The 21,806-nt window shown below is 41.3% G+C and overlaps 4 protein-coding genes across 6 annotated transcripts; 2 read left to right on the forward strand and 2 right to left on the reverse strand.

Annotated features, from left to right (window-relative positions):
* Positions 1-37: 37 nt before the first annotated feature.
* On the reverse strand, positions 38-3,786 carry LOC108047972 (origin recognition complex subunit 2). The gene is made up of 3 exons (XM_017128413.2): positions 2,957-3,786; positions 2,045-2,890; positions 38-1,922 (listed from the first exon to the last, which is right to left on the reverse strand). Exons 1-3 carry the CDS (start codon positions 3,489-3,491, stop codon positions 1,486-1,488), a joined length of 1,818 nt encoding a protein of 605 aa, XP_016983902.2. The 5' UTR covers positions 3,492-3,786; the 3' UTR covers positions 38-1,485.
* Positions 3,787-3,933: 147 nt separating this feature from the next.
* On the forward strand, positions 3,934-7,398 carry LOC108047970. 3 transcript variants are annotated; one of them, XM_017128409.2, is made up of 6 exons: positions 3,934-4,060; positions 4,247-4,396; positions 4,575-6,033; positions 6,090-6,835; positions 6,887-7,083; positions 7,143-7,398. In XM_017128409.2, exons 2-6 carry the CDS (start codon positions 4,248-4,250, stop codon positions 7,292-7,294), a joined length of 2,703 nt encoding a protein of 900 aa, XP_016983898.2. In that variant the 5' UTR covers positions 3,934-4,060; position 4,247; the 3' UTR covers positions 7,295-7,398. The 3 variants fall into 3 exon arrangements, with proteins under 3 accessions (XP_016983898.2, XP_016983899.2, XP_044314544.1); XM_017128410.2 differs by having other exon boundaries at positions 3,934-4,048; XM_044458609.1 differs by having other exon boundaries at positions 3,934-4,396.
* Positions 7,399-7,480: 82 nt separating this feature from the next.
* LOC108047971 (inositol polyphosphate 1-phosphatase) lies at positions 7,481-9,419 on the reverse strand. The gene is made up of 2 exons (XM_017128412.2): positions 8,833-9,419; positions 7,481-8,420 (listed from the first exon to the last, which is right to left on the reverse strand). The coding sequence occupies exons 1-2, from the start codon at positions 9,320-9,322 to the stop codon at positions 7,789-7,791; spliced, it is 1,122 nt and encodes a 373-aa protein (XP_016983901.1). The 5' UTR covers positions 9,323-9,419; the 3' UTR covers positions 7,481-7,788.
* Positions 9,420-19,577: 10,158 nt separating this feature from the next.
* On the forward strand, positions 19,578-20,947 carry LOC123037500 (hepatoma-derived growth factor-related protein 2). The gene has a single exon (XM_044458541.1). The coding sequence runs from the start codon at positions 19,668-19,670 to the stop codon at positions 20,829-20,831; it is 1,164 nt and encodes a 387-aa protein (XP_044314476.1). The 5' UTR covers positions 19,578-19,667; the 3' UTR covers positions 20,832-20,947.
* Positions 20,948-21,806: the final 859 nt, after the last annotated feature.

Here is a 21,806-nt window from a genome sequence, read left to right on the forward strand (position 1 = left end):
AATAAATTAAATTTAAAGTAAAGTAAAAAGTAAAAGTAATAAATCGAAGGCATAAATACAACAAAAAATAAAGAAATTCACTGAGAGCGTAACTATTATTATTATAATAATTATAAAGATTATGATTACCGATTACTGCGTATAATTACAAAGCGTACACTTTGATTGTGATGTATATTCGATGAGTATGACTAATGAGTAACGAGTAAATGAGTAATGATACGGATATGATAATGAAGTTGATTTATATATTGTGTATATGTAAACTCGGAACAATTTTCAAAGCATTCAAGGTTTATTTGCACCCACCCACCAAAATCCACGCCCTCCCCTTGAAGTTGAGGAGAATGTATAAATTAATTGTTTACCAGAGGGAGCTCCCACTATCCCCAAGTTCTATTTTTCAATATTCGTCTCTATTCACTTCTTTTTGTTTGTCTTTTCTTTTCTTAAGTATTTAAAATCAGCATCTTGTTTCTCTTTGTTTAAGCGCAAACTGTAATTAATTTGTTGTACAAAACTATAAAAACAAACAAACATTGTCGAAATAAATGCAAACAGTAGCAATTTGTGTATAGTAAGCAGATATAAACTGAAAAAAAACAAAAACACTTATGCATCGATTCATTTTGTAAAGGGGAGATCCTTTTGGGTGGTTTCTCTTCTGATTGATTCAGAACATTTCAACTTTTCCCACAAACGAACGTTAAATATACGAGTAAAGTAAACGTGATAACAATTTATCTAACTATTAAATAAACGAAAAGCGAGGCAGAGATGACAATTTTATATGCTAAAATGCAGATCGTAAACTTGGTGTGTACAATTCAGGTATTCAGGAAAGGGTAGAATTTTTGCAATAACGTAAAATAATAATGATAGGATCAACTACGAACGATTTCCATTGTATGTGTACTTCCGATTGACATTGCATGTGATTTGCTATCTATCAAGAAAGTGTAAATAAACTAGCCTTAGACGCAGCAATTTCATTTTGTTTCGAATGCACAATTAACTAGTTACAAGTCCAATGCTTTAATCTGTGTATGTGCGTGTCTGTATAGTAATAGGTAACCAATATTAGCCTTTGGAATGGATGGAACCACGGGATGACCGGTAGGGAGTTGTATAATTTTGGCATGCTTAGCTATATTTATTTCGCCTCATCTAATCCTAATCTAATATAATTGCGGTCATCCCCGAAGGTGGTAAGCACTTGGAGTGTTAAGTTTTGTGTTGCTCTGCTCGCAATTGGAAGGAACTCAGTTTGGGGAAGACAAAACTAGCCATCTAAAATGTGTATCTAGTAAACCGACAACTTTTATGCATGCCAATCTAAATGTGTAGAACTTGACAAACAAAGAAAATTCTGCACTAATGGGCAATACAAGTGACAGCAACACGACATTTTTAAAAAGCGAAATTGTAATTGTATTTAACAATATTAGATAATAAATTAATATGTTCTAAAATTACGTCGACGGCTTATTTCTTCTCCTGCTCCTCGAGGAACTGCTGCAGCAGTCCGCCATCAATGGGAATGGTTAGCTGTTCGGAGCCATCAACGCTTCGCTTTGACTTGACCAGTTTGTGATCAAGGAACTCTGTGAGTTGAGCGCGCAGGGCAAGATCCGAACTGACTAAGAAGGCCTCGCGACAACTTGAGTAAAGGTCCCGGAATGGCATGCCCTGGTATGTGGCATTTCCCTTATTCTTCAGTTGGTACTTGACAATAAGCATGTATATGCCACGCGAGTTGGTCGTCAGCGAGGAGAACACACTGCGCATCGAGGAGAGGGCCAGTTCCCCGGAATTCTGCACCAGCAACGAATTCTCGAAGGCAGTTTCGTTCGTATATGGCAGCATGGTGGTGCAGTCCCACCACGAGAAGTTGAAGCTGCTTAGCTTTCCTTGGTCCCAAACTGCAAAATGGAAAAGAATAACTGATTAAGTTTTTGCTTAATTTTGGATAACTGACGATAATATAACCCCTCAATAAAATAGGTTATTTTTAAAGTAACTTGCAAACCACATGAGTACTCACGCAATGGTGTATTAATGTGATCGATAGAAGCCAGCAGATGGATATTTGGCACTCGCGCCAGACGCGATAGAATTGCCTGAGCCTTCACATTGCGCAACATCGCTCCATCCAGATTGTGGACAATTAAAAACAAATGTGTCTCAGGTATCAGGGCAAACTCCTCTTCGATCATGTCCACAGCTTCATGCGGATTGGCCGGACTAACGCCCGCGTCCAAGATCTCGCTTGTGATGCTGTCCAGCACATCCTTAAGCGTCAGACTAGGAAAGAAGCCATTCACCACCAGTACTGTTTGTTTCTCCAAAACCTCGCGATGGAATGACTGCAGCAACTGCCGCTTGGAGCCCAATCCATATAGGAGAATATTGAAGCCCTCGTTCAGGATGCACATCCACTTGGGAAAGTATGAACGATACTCCTCCATAATGGCATTAATGGAGGTCTCATGCTCCGTGGATAGCTTCATTTCGGACAGCAAGCTAAACACACGATCGGCGGCCAGGCGGGGATTCTTCAAACGGTCCAAAGTGTGATCCGAGGTGAGGATCTTGCTGCTGGCATGTGAGTGGAAGTAGCCATCGCTCTCGGGCACAAACTCATTCGATTTCTTGGCCCTCGCCGATTGTCTGAGCCGAGCTGCCGATGGAGTTTTGGGCAGAACGGGGACCACAATGGCACGACGGGCTTTGCAGGGCGTCTTTGGCTCATCATCGGCGGCATCGTTGTCTGAGGAGTCGGCGCCATCGCTGTTACTACTGCTGGAGGAGGAGTGCTCATCAGTGGGCTGGAAGTCGCTTTCATCGCCGGAGAAATCCTCATCCGAGTCGGCCACTATTTTGGCAATCTCTGGAACAGTAAAATATTTGTTAATATTATAATACATATAAGAAGACCAAGGAAACGACTACATACGATTCTTGACACGGCTGCGCACATGGGCGGGTGTCTTTGGCTGATCAGTGGACTTCTTGCGCTTGGTGTCCGGGGTTTTGAGGCCCAATCGCGGGGTTTTTGGTGTCTTGGGCGTGGCATTTAGGGCGGCCAGGGCCATGGCATCGCGTTTTTTGGGCGTGTTGAAGCCAAACATGCTGGTGCCGGCCACATTGTACTCCGATTGGATGAGGTTGAGATCCTTTGAACTGGGACGGACAGCATTCTCCAACTCCTCCGTAGCCTCTTCTTCTTCCAGATCCTCCGACTCACTGCTCAATTCATCCGACATCCCTGCATAGTCCTTCGTTTTTCCATTGGTTTCGTTTTTGAAGGCCTGGTATTTCTTGGTGGGACTTGGTCGGCGGGTGGAACGGCGCCTGGTGTCTTTGGAATCGGATTCCCCGGCATCCTCAACCATTGGTGTGTCCAGATAATCGGAGTCCTCTTCCGAATTCGTGAGATTTTCTATGGATTTAAGGTTTTGCTTCCGCGACGTCTTGTTGCTGGCGCTCATCTTGGATGCCAATCCACTGGAAGCTCTTATTTCCAAAATATTCAATTGGTAAACAAATATTTCGCGAAATTCACTTAACGCCCAGAAGAGGCGGGAATTATCGATAACAAAGACGTGCGACAAAAGTGTGGACAGGTCTGCCTTCAGAAAACTAGCAAGGATCACTGGCAAAATTACCTAAACTGGCTAAATAAGGAGTTGATTTTACTTATTTTTTTTAATTATATAACCGAAATTCTTCACTCCACTCTATTTAAAACATAAACCAGAACAAATTTGGGTACAAGTATATTTACCAACAGTGTTGTAAAACACAACTACTCGTTAACAGAATTGGCGTAAGATTTTCAAAACATCGATACCACAGATGTTTTAAAAACTCGATGACAAAGATGTTAACATCGATGTTTCTCCATCTCTAACATCTCTGACAAAAGCTGAGTTTCATGACATCTTTCTTGTTCTCTTTGTCGCGTTGGCGCTCGCTTCTGAGCTTTAAATTTAAATAAAGGAATTCATTTTAACGCTGGCTCGTTTTAAAAACACTTCCGATCATAGTAAACGTTTAGGTTAAAGTCTAAAGAGCTTAAACTGCTAGTGAATCGTTTATTTTGGTGTTCTTCCGCAAACTACGCAATTTTCGATAAAAAGTTCCGTTAGAGCGCCATTTTCTTTTGGATTCTTTTCGCTTTACCGTTTACTTCGTTCATTCATTATCCCGCGTGGCGTCTTTTTCTTTTCTCAACAATTTCTAGAATGACTAATTCAGACGAAATAGAAATGTTGTGCGTCGTCTGCGGAAATCCGGCCGGGCTAATGTGCCAGCGGTGCGGAGAACCTTATTGCAAGGACGGATGCCAACGGCTGGATTGGCAGCGGCACAAACACGTCTGCATCATCATGCCGTGAGTAAAATAGGAAATTAGTAAATTAATCCCAAACATGCAAAAACGCACACCCGCGTTCACAAGAATATGGCTACGAGTGCATAAGATCCTTGCCACTTTAGATCGGCTTTCCTAGATAACATATAATTTCAAAAAAAAAATTTTAAAACAATGTTTAAATAAAATGTTTTTCCAGACCCTTGGTGGCCTGCAGACCGATTCAGCATCTGCCGAATCCGAACCCCATCAAAACCGTAGAGACAGCTGTGTCCAAAGTTTCGCTGGCTGAAACCCCGGCCAAAATTGAATCTTTTATCAAAAATCCAACTTCAACACCGGTTGTCCCTGTGAAGAAAAATGAGGTACTCTCTGAGAATTGGCGCGATCACCTGATGCCGAAGGGCGAGGAGTTCTTCGAGTGCCGTGTGACCTTCATGGAGAAGGAAGGACCCTTCTGGGTGGTGCTCGTGGTCGATGTGGAGAGCATGGAGCGTATGACGGACAACATGCAGCGCTGCATGCAGAACCAGAAGTTGATTCGTTCGCAACACGTCAAGAAGAACACCCTGGTGGTCATCAATGTAGACAGCAAGATCCACCGAGGTCAGGTCCTGACTGTCAGCTCTGAAAACCAAGAGGCCGACATCCGCATGATTGACTATGGAGCAGTGGTTTGCACTCCTTTCCGGGATATATATGACATTGTCCCCAAGATAGCCGAGTTCAATGCTTTCGCTTTCCGGGTGAAGTTGCCCACCAACACTGGAGTTCAGGTCAATAAGAACCTCACGCTCCGTTTGCTGGGAACTCGAACTCACGATGGCGTTTACCACGTCCACCTCAAGCCCAAGATGACCATACCACTAAGTCTGCCCATGGAGATGCTGCAGCTTAATCCGGAGGTCAAGGTAATCCGGGTGTTTGAGAAGAATGCAACGGCCAACGAGTCGCAGGTGGCTCTTCTCCAGATCAACGTGATGGATCACATAAACAAGGACCTAAACGCCAGTTTGGCTGGAAAGCCGGGGCAACCGTTCACAGGACCTTTTCCGGAAGACAAGTGCACATTCTTTGTGGCCGCTCGCACAAAGGATGGCTATCGGCGAGCCTTCCTTTTGGACCATATCGTAAGGCCAACGCCAACGTTCTTGGTTTACGAAATGGATGAGGGACGGGTATCTGTCACCAGTGAGCTGACCCGCATTCCCAGCGAGCTACTTGGTTTGCCCATCCGTGTGTTTGCCGCCCATCTTAAGGACTCTGTGCCAAAAGAGCTTGAGACTTGTGGAGCTGATCTAACGGTCAAGTTTAAGTTGGATAATCCGCCTCCCAAGGAAAAGTTGAGAGCGGCAAATGCCGCCTTGCTTGCCAAGGGTGAGCAGATTTGTATGGCCCGACTCAGCACCTTTTTGGGTCAGATTTCCGAGTTAGGCCATAAGATCTGGAGCGAACCCATCGTGAATGATGCCTCCGTGTTCATCACCCATGTCGTCAGCTTTAAGGAGGTTTACGTTAGCTCACCGAGCAGCAAGCAGTATGCAGGCATCTTCAAGCGTCTGGAGGCGAAATGCCCCGCTTTCAAAGAGGCCAGCGAGGTTTCCGTTGGCTGCAACGTGCTGGTTGTTTCCAAGAAGATAGCACATTTCCGAGGCGAGGTCAGTGGATAACCTAGATTGATCTATAGAAATTAAAAATCTCTCCATCCTTGCAGGTATTGAGTGTTGAGGACGGAATGTATAATGTAGTGAACGTCGATACAGGTGCCAATCACCAGTTGGATTTGACGGTGCTGCGTAAATCCTGTCGCTTCCTGGACAATATGCCCGTCAGCCTGTTGCGCGTCAATTTGAAGACCGTCTGCAATATTCCGGATACTGCTGTGCCCGCCAGCAATGCGGCCATCCACTTGCTGCACTTGGTCAGCACCCAGGAGGAAATTTTTAACTTGAAAATGGAAGATGCGAGTACTTCAACTGTAGATCTGCTGTCCAACTCCGGGGAACAGCGCTCATTGGTAAACCGAATGCTACCACTCATGTTTACGCCGATGCAGGAGAAAGAGAAGGTTGCTGCTCCCACTCCAGCACCATCACCTGTTGCTTGCAAGCAGTCGGATCCATTTTTGATGGAGCCAGCTAAAGATTTACCCCCGCTGCCGCCTTCCCCTCCGGACTCACCTGCTCCTTTCCATTCCGTGGACACTCCGGAATTAATGGAAGGCGCATCCAAAAAGCCCTTCGAGCGCTTCTTTTTCAATGCTATGCCCAAATATCTGGTGCCCTTGGGCGATAAGGTCAACATAATCCTGTTAAACGCTGGTGGAATGACAGAGACTGGCTACATCACCGCCTGCTTTTTTCAGAACGGAAAAGTTGCCGAGGAATTCCAAAGGTTGCTTAATTTGGTAGCCAAGCAAGGAGAGTGCGGCCACAACGCTGTGCCGGGCTATATACCAAAGTAAGAACTGTTTAAAACAATTGAATTCATATTTTAATTATTAATTTATAGTGTTGGTGAACTGTGCTTGGCGATGTTTAGCGAGGACAAAAGCTGGTATCGCGGAATTTGCCAGGAGGTCAAAGACAATGTTGTCAAGATCTTGTACTGCGACTTTGGAAACTGGGAATATGTGAGCCCAAAAAATCTCAAGCCGATTTCCCAGGATCTGCTGGAAGGCGTTTATGCCACCAAGTGCTATATCGATGGTAAATAAATCCCTACAATCCAATATCCCACACTTACATTAATCTTATCTGAATTTCAGGCTTCGACAAATCCAAGAATTTTGCCGCTTTGGAGCTTTACCTAGTTCACCAGAGCAAGTTCCAATGTGACGTTAAAGATGGTCCCGAGCCTGATACTCGTCTCATAACGGTTCCCAATTTGGAGAATATACTTAACCAAACTGCTGCCTAATTTAACGAGAGTTACGACTTCAAGTTACTGACCGGATATATCGTTTTACTTCATATGTTTATAGTATTTATAGTACACTAAAGTGTATTTCCGAACAGGATTAAGAAAATCATTTCGTTTTTTTTTGTAAAAGTTTCCTCTAAGACAAATCTTAGCCGGTCCCAAGGAGATCATTTAATACATTAAAATTTCTTTCACATTTACTAACAATTCACAACATTTTTTAACTATCTTGGAAATTTAAGTTTAGTAGAGTGAGTCGACTTGTGTGGGCCTAACAATTTATATGTATGGACTTGGATAGAACGTAAAACAATTTCATACATTTGCTTGCACAATAACATGTTTTGGAAAAATATTATCCTACTTTCACTGGTTTAGTTAATAAATTTAATGGACTAGTTTCTACCCCTTCGAGGGATATCAATTCGACTCACTCTTACATTGGATCAAATACAGCAATAATATAATTATAACAATAATAACAACATTCATTATTCGGCCAGTTTGGTAAGCAGTTCCTCCACAACATTGACATTGCGAACGGAGATTAAACCACCTGCATTTCTTTTCCAATCCGCGTCGGATTCACTGTCCTCCATCAGGTACTTCAAAGGAACGGCCTTTTGTTCCGCCACACTGGCTGTATAATCCAGGACATCTCCCCCGAGCGCTCTTAAAATGGCCTGAGGAGCACAAGTGTCCCATTTGAAGGTCGATCCCTTGCTGAGCAGATACACATCCACTTCGTGGGTAATCACCTTCAAGGCTTTATGGCCCGCACCCGCGGAAAATGCAAACTCGTAGCCCAGATCGCAGAAGCGCTGAAGCAAATCGGATTGCTCCGAGCTGGAGAAGATTCCCAACCGACGGTTTTCGTCTCGTGCTTCGAAATTGCAATTGTGGGCCTGCAGGGCGGGCAGACAAACACCCCAGAACATAGAGGAGCTGTACACGTTCTCCTCCAACTTCTCTCCGAAGGGCTGGGCCACCACGCCGATCACCGGCACTCCGGTGTCCCGCTCATAGACGCCAATCAGCACGGTGACGCAGTCCAATCCGGTGGATGTGATCCCTGGAAAATCGGTGAACATGGTGTCGCCCGAAATGTACTCGGCGGTGGCGTCTAAACAAAAGAACAAAATATATTTTAGAAATACGTATACTAGGTAGAATCTTTATTATATACCGCTACGGGTAATACAAATCGTATAATAAAGAAATACTTAGATTTAATTTGGTCAAGTTATATCTAGATCTGGTTCAAAGAACCCTTAACATTGACTTAAGATTTCATTAAAAGAAAAATATCATGTACATGTGTCTACTAAATTCCAGAACTCGATTACATATCTATATTCACAATATATATACAAAAGTATATCTGAAATTATGAACTTAAAGGAAGTTGCCTCCTTCTCCAACCTACACAGATGATGTAATATTATTTATAGGTTTGATTTATTAAAAGTTCTGAGTATATATGTATTTGTGGTTAAAAAGATATAAAATATCAAAAAGTTTTAGCAAATACACACCAATAGGATCGATCCAGATGCCCAGGTTGGCGTAGTCCAGTTCCTCCGGCAATTCGGGAATCTTGCCCAGCTTCTCGCTGGTGAAGTTGACCTCCTGATGGACTTCCTTGGCCAAAGCACTAGCCGCTTCTTCGTGGCCACTGAGCACGGCCTGCAGACAGGAGACGGTGTCCTCCTCACTCGATCCCACTGCAATTGTGACGCTCTCGCCCAGTTTGTTGGTGAAGTTTGGCGACTCCTCGCCCAGGATCGCATCCTGCATGGCCGGAAATAACGACCCCACCTCGTGCTTGATTGTCTCCTGGATGAGGACGTCGGCCAGGGTCTTAAAGTCATGTTCGAACCGCTCGTTGGCCTCCGATCCCTTCTTTTCCTGCACCAGCAGTCCCAAGAGTTCCTCGTTGGAGCGACACGTCCTGGCGATATTGGCCGCCTTCTCCGCACAGTTGACGAGCACCCGCAGAAGATTTGCCTGTTCCTCCGCACTCATCCTGATCCCTACGGTTTCTTTGGCCTATTTGTAAAACCGTGCCTATTTCTACACTTTTATGGGTTTTCCCTTTCCACCAGCTGTGAACTTCTGGGGCTTCTTTGTTTCCACCCAGAATACCGAAACGCTTTGCAAAAGCGGCTGGAAAATGCGCGCATTTTGAAAACGCCGGCAGCTGGCCACACTGTCATCGACGGAATATTTGGTATACAGAAAATACTAAACAGTAACCCGCGTAATTTAAATTCCTCAACGAAAATATTTAAAATGTTTTAACTGAAATTGGGCTTTTCTTAGAACAAATGGACCCTCTGGTATAGTAAACTTAGAACAATGTCACCAATATTTTAAGTTTTTGTAATTTGTAAAGTTTTTACATATTATATATATTTTTTATTTAAAATTTTTTGAATTTCGAAGCCCTGCACCAAAAAACTCATTAAAAACTGTAGATATATTAATAAATTAAAGAAAAATGGAAACTAATTTAAATTATGGTTATATTTATTCTGACTGAATGATTACTTCTATAAAAAATTGCGACCTGACAAATTATTTGAATACTTAAAGTACATATTTGATATATATTTTATTAATTTTATACGTTCTTTTGCAGCCTTACCCAACAGTTGTTGGAGCACTGCTAAGCACCCTCAAAACATCAATAATGTTAATGTAGATCCTCCCCCTAATTAAGGCACAAGGTTTTCCAGTTCTAGCTTTTTAAACAGCTTTCACATCTTCATTGGAGCAATTTTAATTGGCAATTACAAATTACGCACTCACCGCCCCTTTGAAAGCCTTTGAGCAGCCATGAATCATGGCCAAAAGGGAGGGGCCCACTGCATTTTGAGGGCTTTGTTCCAGCTGCGACTGCTGCATAATTTGCACCCGATCTTATCAACGAGCACTGCTAATGATTCGCATTAATGATGCTGCCTACATGGCCCACTCCTGCTCCTGCTCAATCTGCTCGAAGTCCTGTATTTTGGCTTACGCACTTTGGCATCTTTCGAAATGGGACCATCAATCAGTTTGTGGAAGTCGCCGTTGCATCCCATTCTCCTTTTCCCTGCGCTGCTGCATTTGCATATAAATTGCTGTTAATGTCGCGCTATCAAAGTGACTGCATCAATGTGGCATTCCTGCCATGCCTGGGCCATTCCCTGTTCCTTAACTCTGGCTTCCTGCACTTGCAAAAAAACTTGAATATTCAGATTCAGATTCATTTTTAAGAATTGATAAGCATGAGTTGGATTTTTAGTCGTAGAAGGTGAAACTTAATCAATAAATAACAAATTCGAGTAAGATTAAAGGAAGTTAATAATTATTATTAAAAGTGAGAATTTCAGTTTCCGACTATTTTAATTACAAAGCATTTTCGTATATTAAAAAAACTTAAGCCTTTTTTTTATTCATTTACAAAATCGAAGTTCTGCTCCCCATTTTGTTGAAAAAAAAAACAATTTGTAAGTCTGAGAATACATTTAAATTAGTAAAGCTTTCCTATATTAATGTTTTTGATTATTTTCATCATTTATAATTATTTGCTAAAAGGATGACCTCAACTTAGAAGTAGTTTAGTTTTAACTAAAAATATAAAATGTAATTTTTCGTGTGGTCATTTTTGAAGAACTCAAGAATTCGAAAAATTCAATCCCACTTTTGCCGGAGTGTGCGATTCGTCCCTTCCGCCAGTTGGCCCTCGGGCAGGAGCTCCTCTTCATTCCGTCGAACCGCTTGGCTTATGCTAATTTTTCCCAGGCCTCGCAGGCCATTGATGTTTGGATAACGTTGACTTGATGACTTTGCATAATTTACGCTGCAGCCGCAGCCACATTTCGGCTGCTTTGGGTTAATTTTTCACTCAACCACGTTTACCATTTTAATGTGTTAATATTCATGGAGAAACAGCACCAGTCGGCCAACAATAACAATCTTGGCCGCCTGTGACTGGTGACGTTTCAATTTGGTCGTTGCGTGATCTTTGGCCCAACGATTTTTCAAACAGCCCCCGAAGTTGTGGGCATTTATCAACAGCTCCACCGAAGGCATTTGTCATCCCCTTCATGGTACAGTGCGGTTCATCAGTGGCATATTGCCAAGTTGGTCACAGTAAGGATTGAAAATATTTATAATTAATTATATTTTTTTATTGGGAATAAGGAATGTATTGACAATTATACTTTTTATTTTCAAAATCAAAAAAATCTAAAATAAAATGCTTATAAGTTCTTTAAAGAACGCTCTTGTTGTTAATCCTATCTTAATAAAGTTTATAACAGAGGTAAAAATATTCAAATAATTTTACGGCAATATTTAAAAAAGCTTAAAAGATTGAATTAACTTAATTTTGAAGCAATTTAACAGTGACCGCCAACTGTATGCAAATTAAATCGATGCAAAACCAATATATTTCCAGTATTATTGTGGCAGCTTTGTGCCTGGAGTCTTTTGATGGACATTAGTTAAATTGTTTATATCGCCGATTGCTTTGTTTTTGCCCTTTTCACATTTAACAGCCTTTTAATTAATCGGCCGAGTTGAACAAATTCTTAATGAGTGTTTAATTAATCGCCAAAGCGAAATGTTCGACGCTCTCCAAACACGAGAATATTTACATTTTATTGTGACTTGATTTCTGTGATGGCCCCAACTCAGCCCCTCTCCCTCCCCCCAATGCTCCGTCTCTTTCGCACCAATCGAGGCTCCACCCCTGAGGTGTTAAAAACGAGTTTGGACGCTTCCAAAAATTAGTTGGCTCTTTTGTCCGTTGTTGGCTTGATTGTTTTGGATGTTTTATTAATGCGAGATGCCACAACAAGCCCGACAAATGTCGAATGACTGGTCTTAAGTTATGCGTGTGCGCTTCATTAGTTAGCCTAGCGGTTTATACGATTTAATATGGGGGTGTGGTGTGGGTAAAAAAAAAACAGAATACTCCTCAATATTTAATAAGCCATCGTTATGGCGAGTCAAGTGCAACGGGGCGTATACGTGTTGTGGGCTTTCAATTGGCTCAATTGCCAGCGCCCACTCATCTGCAGATTCCTGCCATCCGCTGACTTCTAGCCACTTCTTATGGCCATCTTCGATTTGCCAGCCAGCCTGCAGCCAAAACTGGATTGGATCCCAATGATTCGCAGCCCCTCTCCCCGAATTTTCCGAACTGTCGATGCGGTTTAATTTATGCGCTTCAAGGTGTTTGCCTTTTTACACTCATTGGCAGCTCACTTCCTCGTTTTCCAACTTGATTTGAGTAATTGGCTTGTGGGGGAAAATTTCATTCATATTTGCATTGGCCAGTTAATTGTTTACATTTCGCCAAGCATGCGAAGGGAGTGGCTCTTAGATGACCAATTATACGCCATATCCCGCGGGTAAATATAGATCTATGCGAGAGCTATTGAACTGGCATTAATCAGCGGAAAGCCATTACACAAAATATTGGTGAAAGCGGTTGGCTAAGCAGAAATAGCAAAAATTAGGGTAATTTGGGGAAATTGAACTGGACAAAATGGGTTAGAAACCTCTCATAAATAAAAGGCAAAAATAATATCAACTTCCAAATATATGTAGCTATAGACTAAATAATTCTCTTATGTAAAGATATTTAAATTCTGTGATATACTTCTTAAGCTAAATTTAAATTAAGCTACAAGTATTTCGATGTTTTTTATTAAGACCTCATTAATTGCTATACAAATAAATTAGTTGACTTAAATAAATATTTGATTTTCCCAAGGACATTGTTTAATTTGTATCTGATATAAAATACGATTAAAGGCATTTTATAGCACACTAAACAAAAAAAACATCTTTTGAAAACGTTATTGCTTATGCTTATTCATTTTTAATTGTTATATTATAAAAGGTTGTTATAAGATTAATAATATTTATATGAGGAATCAGGAAGCATGCTTGGTTCCCCACAATTTCTGGATCCGCAAGACTTTGCAGGACCTTTCACCCCATGAGCCCCGAATTTGTAGCCCCACTTCAGGTTGCTTCGATCCCCCACAGAAGCCGATCCACTGATCCAATGGCCAGCTCGACAGAAACTGCCACCGCATGTGTCCCATTGTGATCGTGTTCGTTTTGGGCCCAACTTTTGACCAGCGATCCATACAAGAGCGGAAGCGTGAAATGCGCAAAAAACATGGGCCAATAATACAGATACAGATACAATAACAAATACAAATCTGTTTTGCCATTGCCCGGTCCAGTTGGCTATAAATTTTATGCATTTTGCGCATAGTTTGCCATTTTGCCACTTTAACATTATTGTTATGATGATAAGCGAGCCACAGTCGGAGGCATGGGGCAGGAACAGAAAAAGAAACAACAACAGAAACAGAAACAGAATCAGAAACGTAGAATGGTCCAGGGAGAGATCGTTTGAGGCCCAGGTCTTATGCCCAAGACTCTTCTCCATCCCCAGTCCCACCTCTTTCCATGTCCAAGTGTCCAACTGTCTGGCCATAACGCATCCTGCCTTCTGCACTGAAAATATGCATATATCCCATGCATTTTCATTCAGAATCATATTTAAATTAAGGAAATATTAAATAAATAATTTTAATATGTAATACATTTTAAAACACATGAAATCTATGGGTTTTAATTTCTAACAAATTTATGGGGCGTTAAAAGCTTTTTAAAGGATTTAAAGAAAATAAATAAGAAGTGAGACAATATCTTTTAAATTATTTTTTTTGTGTTAAAGACTAAGAAAGTTTAAGGAAAAAATAGATAAAGGTTACAATGTAACACATATGAAATAGTTTTCAATTTATAACAATATTTTAAAGAAAACGCAACACATCATAATATTTGGTCTTGAATAATTCAGCAATCAGGAATATATTCCTTACATATATCCTTTTTGTTCAAGTGCATTCTGCTCCGTCTAAAGCTGTTTGCTGATCTCCAATGCGATCTCCGTCTTGTTTGGCTTTCCTCCGTATTTAAAACCATTTCATTTTCTGGGGGCCAAAGTGTGAATATAATTTAATGTGTACGAGTCGCAGTCCTGCAGTTTGGCTGCCCATCTGGGTGCGCGATTTTCAATATCGCAGCTTGTCCCTGCCGCAGAGCGATTATTTATTGTGCTTGATTGGTTTTCAAGTGATCATAAAGTAAGTGATCGTTGGCGCTGTCCGCTGGCATTGAGTGGCCCCTTCTCTGGCGTTAATATGTAGATTTGGAGGCGTAGATTTATGTCCCGCGGGGCGGAGTGGGAGTGAGATAGGGATGGGGATTGGGATTGGATACGAGAGGGGGTGGCAGTCGCCCGGCGAGTGGGCGGGCGGGGTAATCAAATGGGGCGGAGACGGCTTCATCTGCGTTCTGAGTCAAGGAATTTTCCTGGCTCAGCCGCATCCTGCTCGAACTCCCACAAATGGCCTCCAACATTTTAACATTTAATTGACATTGATGATTGCCCCACTGGACAACTCTGAGAACACGTTTCCCAGGTAGCAGGTCCGTCTGAGTGTGCCCGGCATACCGAATCTACCAGGGAATTATTAATTTTCATATCGGAGCGGAGCTATTCGCATGTGTCAGCTGTGCTCGCCATCAACTTGGACATGGACATGAAGAAGACGTACGAAATAAATTCTGTGGCACTTGCAGACAGCCAGCAGACAAGGCCATGGGTGTGCACAGCACAGGGAAATATACTAGTGAGGCCCATTTATGCTTAATCTCAGTTGTCTTGATCTAAAAACAATTTAAAAGTATTTGAATATACAGAGTTAAGGAATAAATGATTACCACAAACAAATTGTTTAAGGTTTATAAAATACACAGCTCAATTTTATCATAAATATACAATACAATTCCTTCATTAAGTTATGTATACAAACATCAAACTTTTGTTTATTCATGTCCAAAATTCATTTTTAAGATAGTTTAAAAAGAAAAACAATAATTTTTTTATATATTGACATCCATATACAGTTCAGTTGTATGAAATAAATCAAAATAATACATTTATTTGAACAACTTTTAAATGATTTTTTATTTTACTTAAACTGAAAACTTTACCGAAAAGATCTTTTAATAATAATAATCAATACCCTTTTTTTAAGAAACAAAGACAATTTATAAGAGTTTTAGCAGGTGCATTATTTGGATGTGTGAACAGTTGGGTAATAAGTCATAGATGCATTCAAGGGGATCCTATTTCTGGGGTTTCTCTTTCTCGGAGGTAAATATTGCGTTGCTGGGCGCAATCATTCAAAGTTTCTCTATTGGGCTCAAAGAGTTAAATGTCTGAAATCAACGCCAACTCATTGGTGCTGGTTTTTGTATTGTTTTCCGCTCAGCTTGGCTTTCTTTGCGCCGTTGTTGGTTGTGTGTTTTGTTTTCGCTTCTTTAAATGAACGTTATTAAGCAGATGTTTATCGCTGAGTGATTTATTCATTAAAAAAACATTTATTAGCTAGAAACAAGGCGGTGTGTGTGTGTGCGTGTATCCATATCCATCCACTCACTCCCCAAACTGCCGGTGCCACATTCACATTCATACATATGGCCTGGTTCGCCTCGCCGCCTCATTTGTGCCGCATTAAAATGCGAAAGCGTGTTTGTTCCTGGAAAACTGCAAAGGCCCCTGGTTAATCAAATTGCGGGTGTGGACTATACTGCCAGCTGCTGAGGCGTGCGGCTTTGTTTTATGAACTTGCATATTTCCACAATTTTCCTCACTTCTGTGTGCTGTGTTTCTTTTATGGTGTTTGTGCGTGCGTTTTAATCACTTAATTAGAGAGCCACTTAATTGACTCGGACTCTTGGCGAATTATGCAAACAATCGAAGTGCGAGTGTTGCAGGAAATGGGCATCGGGTGGTCGAGTTCGTGTCTTAAGTCTTTTGTTCAGCGGTGCCTGGCAAGCCAATTGAAAGGTGTTGTTTTCCCAATAAGGAAAACAGGTTTGGTGTATTAAATAATTATATTAATTTTGGTTTATGCCTTTATAAATACATTTTAATGTTGTTTAAAGAGAAGTCCACAGACTATTACAAAATAATTATACTTGATCTAAATACACATATAAAAAATAATTGTAAAACTGAGTTGACAAACGGTATAAAATAAAACAGACAGACAAACATGGCTATATAAACTCGCCTAGTGATGTAGGATCAAGAATTTATATTTCGAATCGGGCCAGATACGTCTCCTTTTAGTTTGGTCGATTTTTCCCAAAAGTCAAAATACGGAATCAAGAAGATCCGGAAAAATCAACTTTTATTTCGGTTTTTGATAAAAACCCAGGGAAATAATCGTCAAATTTTGGAGTGTCATACACTGTTGAATTCGTTACAAAATTTCCAATCCATTGGTATTCTCAGCTCAAAATATTTATTTTCGACCGATTTCCGCAAAAATTTATAGTGTTACCCCTTATGAAAAATGTGAAAATCGGTCAAAAATAAATTTTACCAAATCAACATGGAATTGTTTGTATGGATTCTCAGCTGCACAAGATAGTCATTCTTTTGGATGTGCGTCTTATTTTGGCAGAGTTACAACAAAAACCCCTACAAAACCCTGGAAAAATGCCACTCGATTTTCGTTTTTTTTATCAAAACCCTTGGAAATAATGGTCAGATATTGGTATGTCATACTTCGTTGAATTCGTTACAAAATTTCCAATCCATTGGTATTCTTAGCTAAAAAATTTTATTTTCGGCCGATTTCCTCAAAAAATCATGGTGTTACCCCTTATAAAAAATGCGAAAATCGTTAAAAAATTAATTTTTACCAAATCAACCTCGAATCGATAGTTTAGTTCCTTAGCTGCCCAAAACATTCATTCTTTTGGCTGTGCGTCCTATTTTGGACAATTTGAAACAAAAACCCTTACAAAATTTGAATTTGAAAATCATGATAAAAAATTCAAAAATCATTGTCAATTTGGCTGTGCGTCTTATTTAAGCTAAGTTAGAACAAACACCATGATTGATAACAGGGTATCAAACTATACACGATCTATTCTATGTCAACCGTTTTCAAATTACATATACTCAAAAATATCTGATAAGCATTTCCTTTGCCACACATTTTTCGAAATATAGGTGTGACTTTATTTCCCTGTTTAGTTTTATGTGGTTATCGTTAAACTGATTTTGATTGCCCTCCCATGATCCCGTTTAACTCGTTCCTGTGCAGCACAATTAGCAGACGAAGCCATTCATTAGCCCCATTGCCTTTCCTCCACAAAAACCAGTTGATGAGCTGAACCTGATGGCATTGCCCGATTTCCCCAGTTTTGATTACATGTCCCCAGTTGCCATTTAGAGAGGAACACTCCCATTGAATCGGTCGAGTGCAGTGGGAAATCGTTGCCGCAGTGCAGACATTTCAATTAGCATTTGACTAAACATAAGGTAAACAATCTGGTCAATTCGCTGATGCTGACCATTTCCAGTCAATGAAGTTAATGAAATGGCACAAGCTGAGTCGAAGATATCAGCATAAATACTTGTTAGCCGTCGTTGGTTAATCACTTCGAACTTCCCACAGCGAAACTCTCGGCAACTCTTTCGAACTGAAAAACTTGGCTAGGTGGCTTCTTCGGCCTTTGGTGTCATAAGGAAGCGTCCAAATGATTCATAATTTATGCCTGCCCGTCGTTGGCCATGGCCATTGCCATTCCCTATTCTCGTGGCCATTCCCAATCGCAATCCTATTCACTGCTTTCGTTACTTAATTTTTCCAACTTAACGCGCTGGCTTGTGCCTCTTGGCCCGACTTCCTCCTTTCCCTGCTCGCCGGGGTTTGTAATGCATTTCGGGATTGCACAGGGAAAAAATGTAATTTCCTCATAAAAAAATAAATAAAGGGTTAAGACAGAAAATATTCATTGTAAAATAGTTTGATGTGCACTGTTACCTATACATTTCATTTATAATTTATTTATTTATTTAGAAAAAGTTACGGCTCTACAAGGTAAATGAAAAGGTTCAATAAAAAACCATTCTTTACATTTGCATACATTAGCTTAAAAAAAATGTTTTAGGCCGATTTCAATTCCAAAATAAGTACACATTCTGGTTTAATACAAAATAATATTGGTAATATCTAAGGGAAGCATCGTATGCTTAAAAAGTTTATTACTTTTTGTTGGAGTTTCTAAGAGTTTAAACTGCAAAATGTGAATAAAAATCGTATCTCTTTTTAGGAAGTTTTTAGATATTTATTGGGTAATTTTCCCTGTGTATAAAGTGCGTGGCCGTCGACGCGGTGGCTGTCGTTTGTCTGGGCCGATGATAGTTGAAAAAATGACTTACAAATTACATGCGTAGCTTATGCCCCCGTGCCGCCTTCAGCCTGTGGGCCTAATGCGCTGGAAAATGCAGGAAAATTCGGGGAGCGGGGGGACAGGCTGCCGGGTATTAGTGTTGTGGGTCTCGTGGCCGGATCGTAAATTGCATTTTCTAATTGAATTCTGAGCACTGAGCGGAGGCAGGTGACAGAACGCCAGCACCAGTCCCCGAATGCTCTCAAATGAAAAACTTCAACACCCATTTCCCAGACCTCCGGTTAATTCCCATCGTTGTGGCACAAATGCCGCGAAGTGACGGGCTCATTAGCATATAAATATTGTTGTAATTACGCCTGGTAAATAATGCAATTTTGCCATTTTTTATGGACCATGCTTCTGTGCTAAATTAAAATAATTATAATTGAGTTAAGCGAAAGGGGGCGCGTCAAATGCGAAGGGCTTAGTGGAATTTCGCATGGCTTAAAATGCAGCACGGAACATGGCCATAAAGTGTAGCTGCGTTTAGCTTAAACAAGTCGACAATTTAAAAAGCCAATTTGCGCATAATACGACGAACGTGAGCGAAAATTTAAAACAGAACTGCACACGCACAAAGGCGGGGAATAAAAAGCCGAGTGCAGGTAGCGTGTTGTGCAAATTTCTACGCAAATGACCATTAATGCAAATGTTGTTTGCTCATTACAGAAACATTGCCCGCCCACCCAAATGACCCAAATCCAATGGCAGGTTTCGCTGTATGTATGCGAAAATTGAACACAAGTAGTGTTTACCTTGGTACTATTAGATACTAAGACCAAAATTAAATATTCACATACACGAGCTAATATCTTTAGTTTATAATCTGCAATGAAAATAAGTTTAAAAATACGGTGTTATCCAGCACTACCACTAATTTTGGCGCAAAGTCATCTACCGGTCTGGCAACTCCAAACCGATTCCAGGCAAACGATATTCTGTCTCTCTTTTCCTTCTTGGAAATCAAACTTTAAAAACAAGTGCTTGTTAGATCAGATTTTTCCTTGAAAATAACTTAAAAAGAGAGTATAAAATGGGTCGTCACCGTCCAAAGATGCCGCTGTTCACGATCGGCGACTTCGTCTTCGCCAAGGTGCGAGGATACCGCGCCTGGCCAGCCCGCATCCTGGATCGCGTCGGTTCCAAGGCGTGCAACGTGTACTTCTACGGCACCTGCAACCACGCCAAAGTCCCTTGCGCCCAGATCTTTGACTTCGAGAGGCACGTGCGTCGATTGGGCGTGGTTCCAGCCAGGAGTTCCGCCTGTAATCCCTCGTTCCGGGGCGCCATGCTCCACGCCCGCCAGGCATTTGAAAATCCGGAGCACGATGTTGGCTACTACCAGCAGTTGGCCATGCACGAAGGCAATTGCGTCAACGCCGAGGATCTAAGGATTGACTACATGGTAGATGGCGGCGAAGAGGTCCTGGTGGAGCACCAGGCAAAGCAGAACTCGATGGAGGAAGGGGACTCACAGGGGCACAACTACGGAGATCAACTGGAGGAACAGGATTTGGAGAGACTAAACTCAAAGACCCAGTCAAAGGAACAGGTTGCCAAAGAGCAGGACTCGATGGATCAACTAGAGGAGCACGACTCCCAGCTGGAGGAACAGCATTCAAAGGGAATTAATCAGCAGTCTTTAGACGTGCTGGGCTTCAATGATGAACTGGGAGAGCAGAATTCTAATGGGATTAACTATAATAACAAGCTGAAAGGGCAGGACTCAGTGGCTCAGTTTACTGCTCTAAATTCAAAGAAGCCTAACACCAATCATCAGCTGAAGGAGCAGGACCCAGAAAACCGTAAGAAGCAGCTGGATTATCACAAGAAGGATACCCAAAAAGTTCAGTTGGAGATGAAGGATTCCCCGATTCAGTATTCGATGCCTCTTTTGGATGAATTCTATGCAGAGGAGCATATGGAGGAGCACTATTCAGAGGCTCAAATCCCAAAAGATCAGTTCGAGAAACCATATTCCAAAGAGGAAAACACAATGCCTCAGTTGGATGGTCTGAATTCAGATTCACATGCATTAAAACTCGAAGAAGAGATTAAGGAGTTGTTGAAGATGCTGATGGATATCGAGGAGCAAGCACGTAAAGACCAGGATCAAAATTTAGAGAAGCAGCACTTGGAGGAGTTTTATGCTATGGATCAGCCGCTAAACTTGACCTGTCGTCGCCGTTCACATTGAAGCCAATTTAAAAAAGCATTGTCCTTAAAAAGAAAGGCTTATAAACGAATGAAGAAGTTATTTTTGTTTAGAACTGGAAATATTTATAATTTCAAATATATTTTATTTTTAAAGTACTTACATATATATCGAATTTACAAAGCGCAGAGATAACTATCATTGAACTGTACTTAGGATTTATTTTTGTCTAAGCTTTCTTACTGTTTTGTGTGTATAAGGTAACTAGAGATGAAACAAATAAAACAAAATATGTGGCCTAAGATAACTAATAAAATAATGGCGCCGAGCATTGTAATTTTTAATATCTTTAAATGTATTCAACAAATCTAAAGAAAAAAAGTAAAATTTTTATTTTCGAATCAGGATTACATTTTTTGTAACCACACATTTCACTTATTGTTTGAAGCTGCACAGTAAAAATCGAAATAAAAGCACTCGTTGTTTAGGACGCATCTAGATTTGATCCAACCGAAATGGATTTAGGGAATTGGCGGACCATTAAGGAGTCGCGGGCGTGCCTTTGCCCATAATGGCTGCTGCGTGATCATCTACTGCTGACCTCCACACATCATTCAGGCCGGTGGCTAATCGAAGCCCGACTTGGGGCACGTTTCCGCATTAAATGCTGCACCATCAGCACGGGGAATCCGGCCATCAGCCCAGCCACCCAGGGATGAGCCTCCCCAGAGGCGTTCGCAGGATAGTTTAGCTAAATGCCGTCGTAAAAGAACGCCGGCCGTTAAACCAACAAGCTGGGAAGCAAAGTCAACAACCAAGATTCCCACCCTACTTTCGTCAGATTTAATTGGACAATGCTGCCAACTGGAGGAGGAGGAGACTCACCGGAGTACAAGCTGCGTTGAGGATGCTTCGATTAACAAATTATCGCCACCGCAGCAAATTAATCGCAGCAGCCTGGCATCTGTAAAACCGAGTGCGGGAATCTGTATCTGGGTTAACGATGACCGCAAATCA

Source organism: Drosophila rhopaloa, unplaced genomic scaffold, assembly GCF_018152115.1.
Source record: "Drosophila rhopaloa isolate 14029-0021.01 unplaced genomic scaffold, ASM1815211v1 contig_167, whole genome shotgun sequence".
Lineage (NCBI taxonomy): Eukaryota > Metazoa > Arthropoda > Insecta > Diptera > Drosophilidae > Drosophila > Drosophila rhopaloa.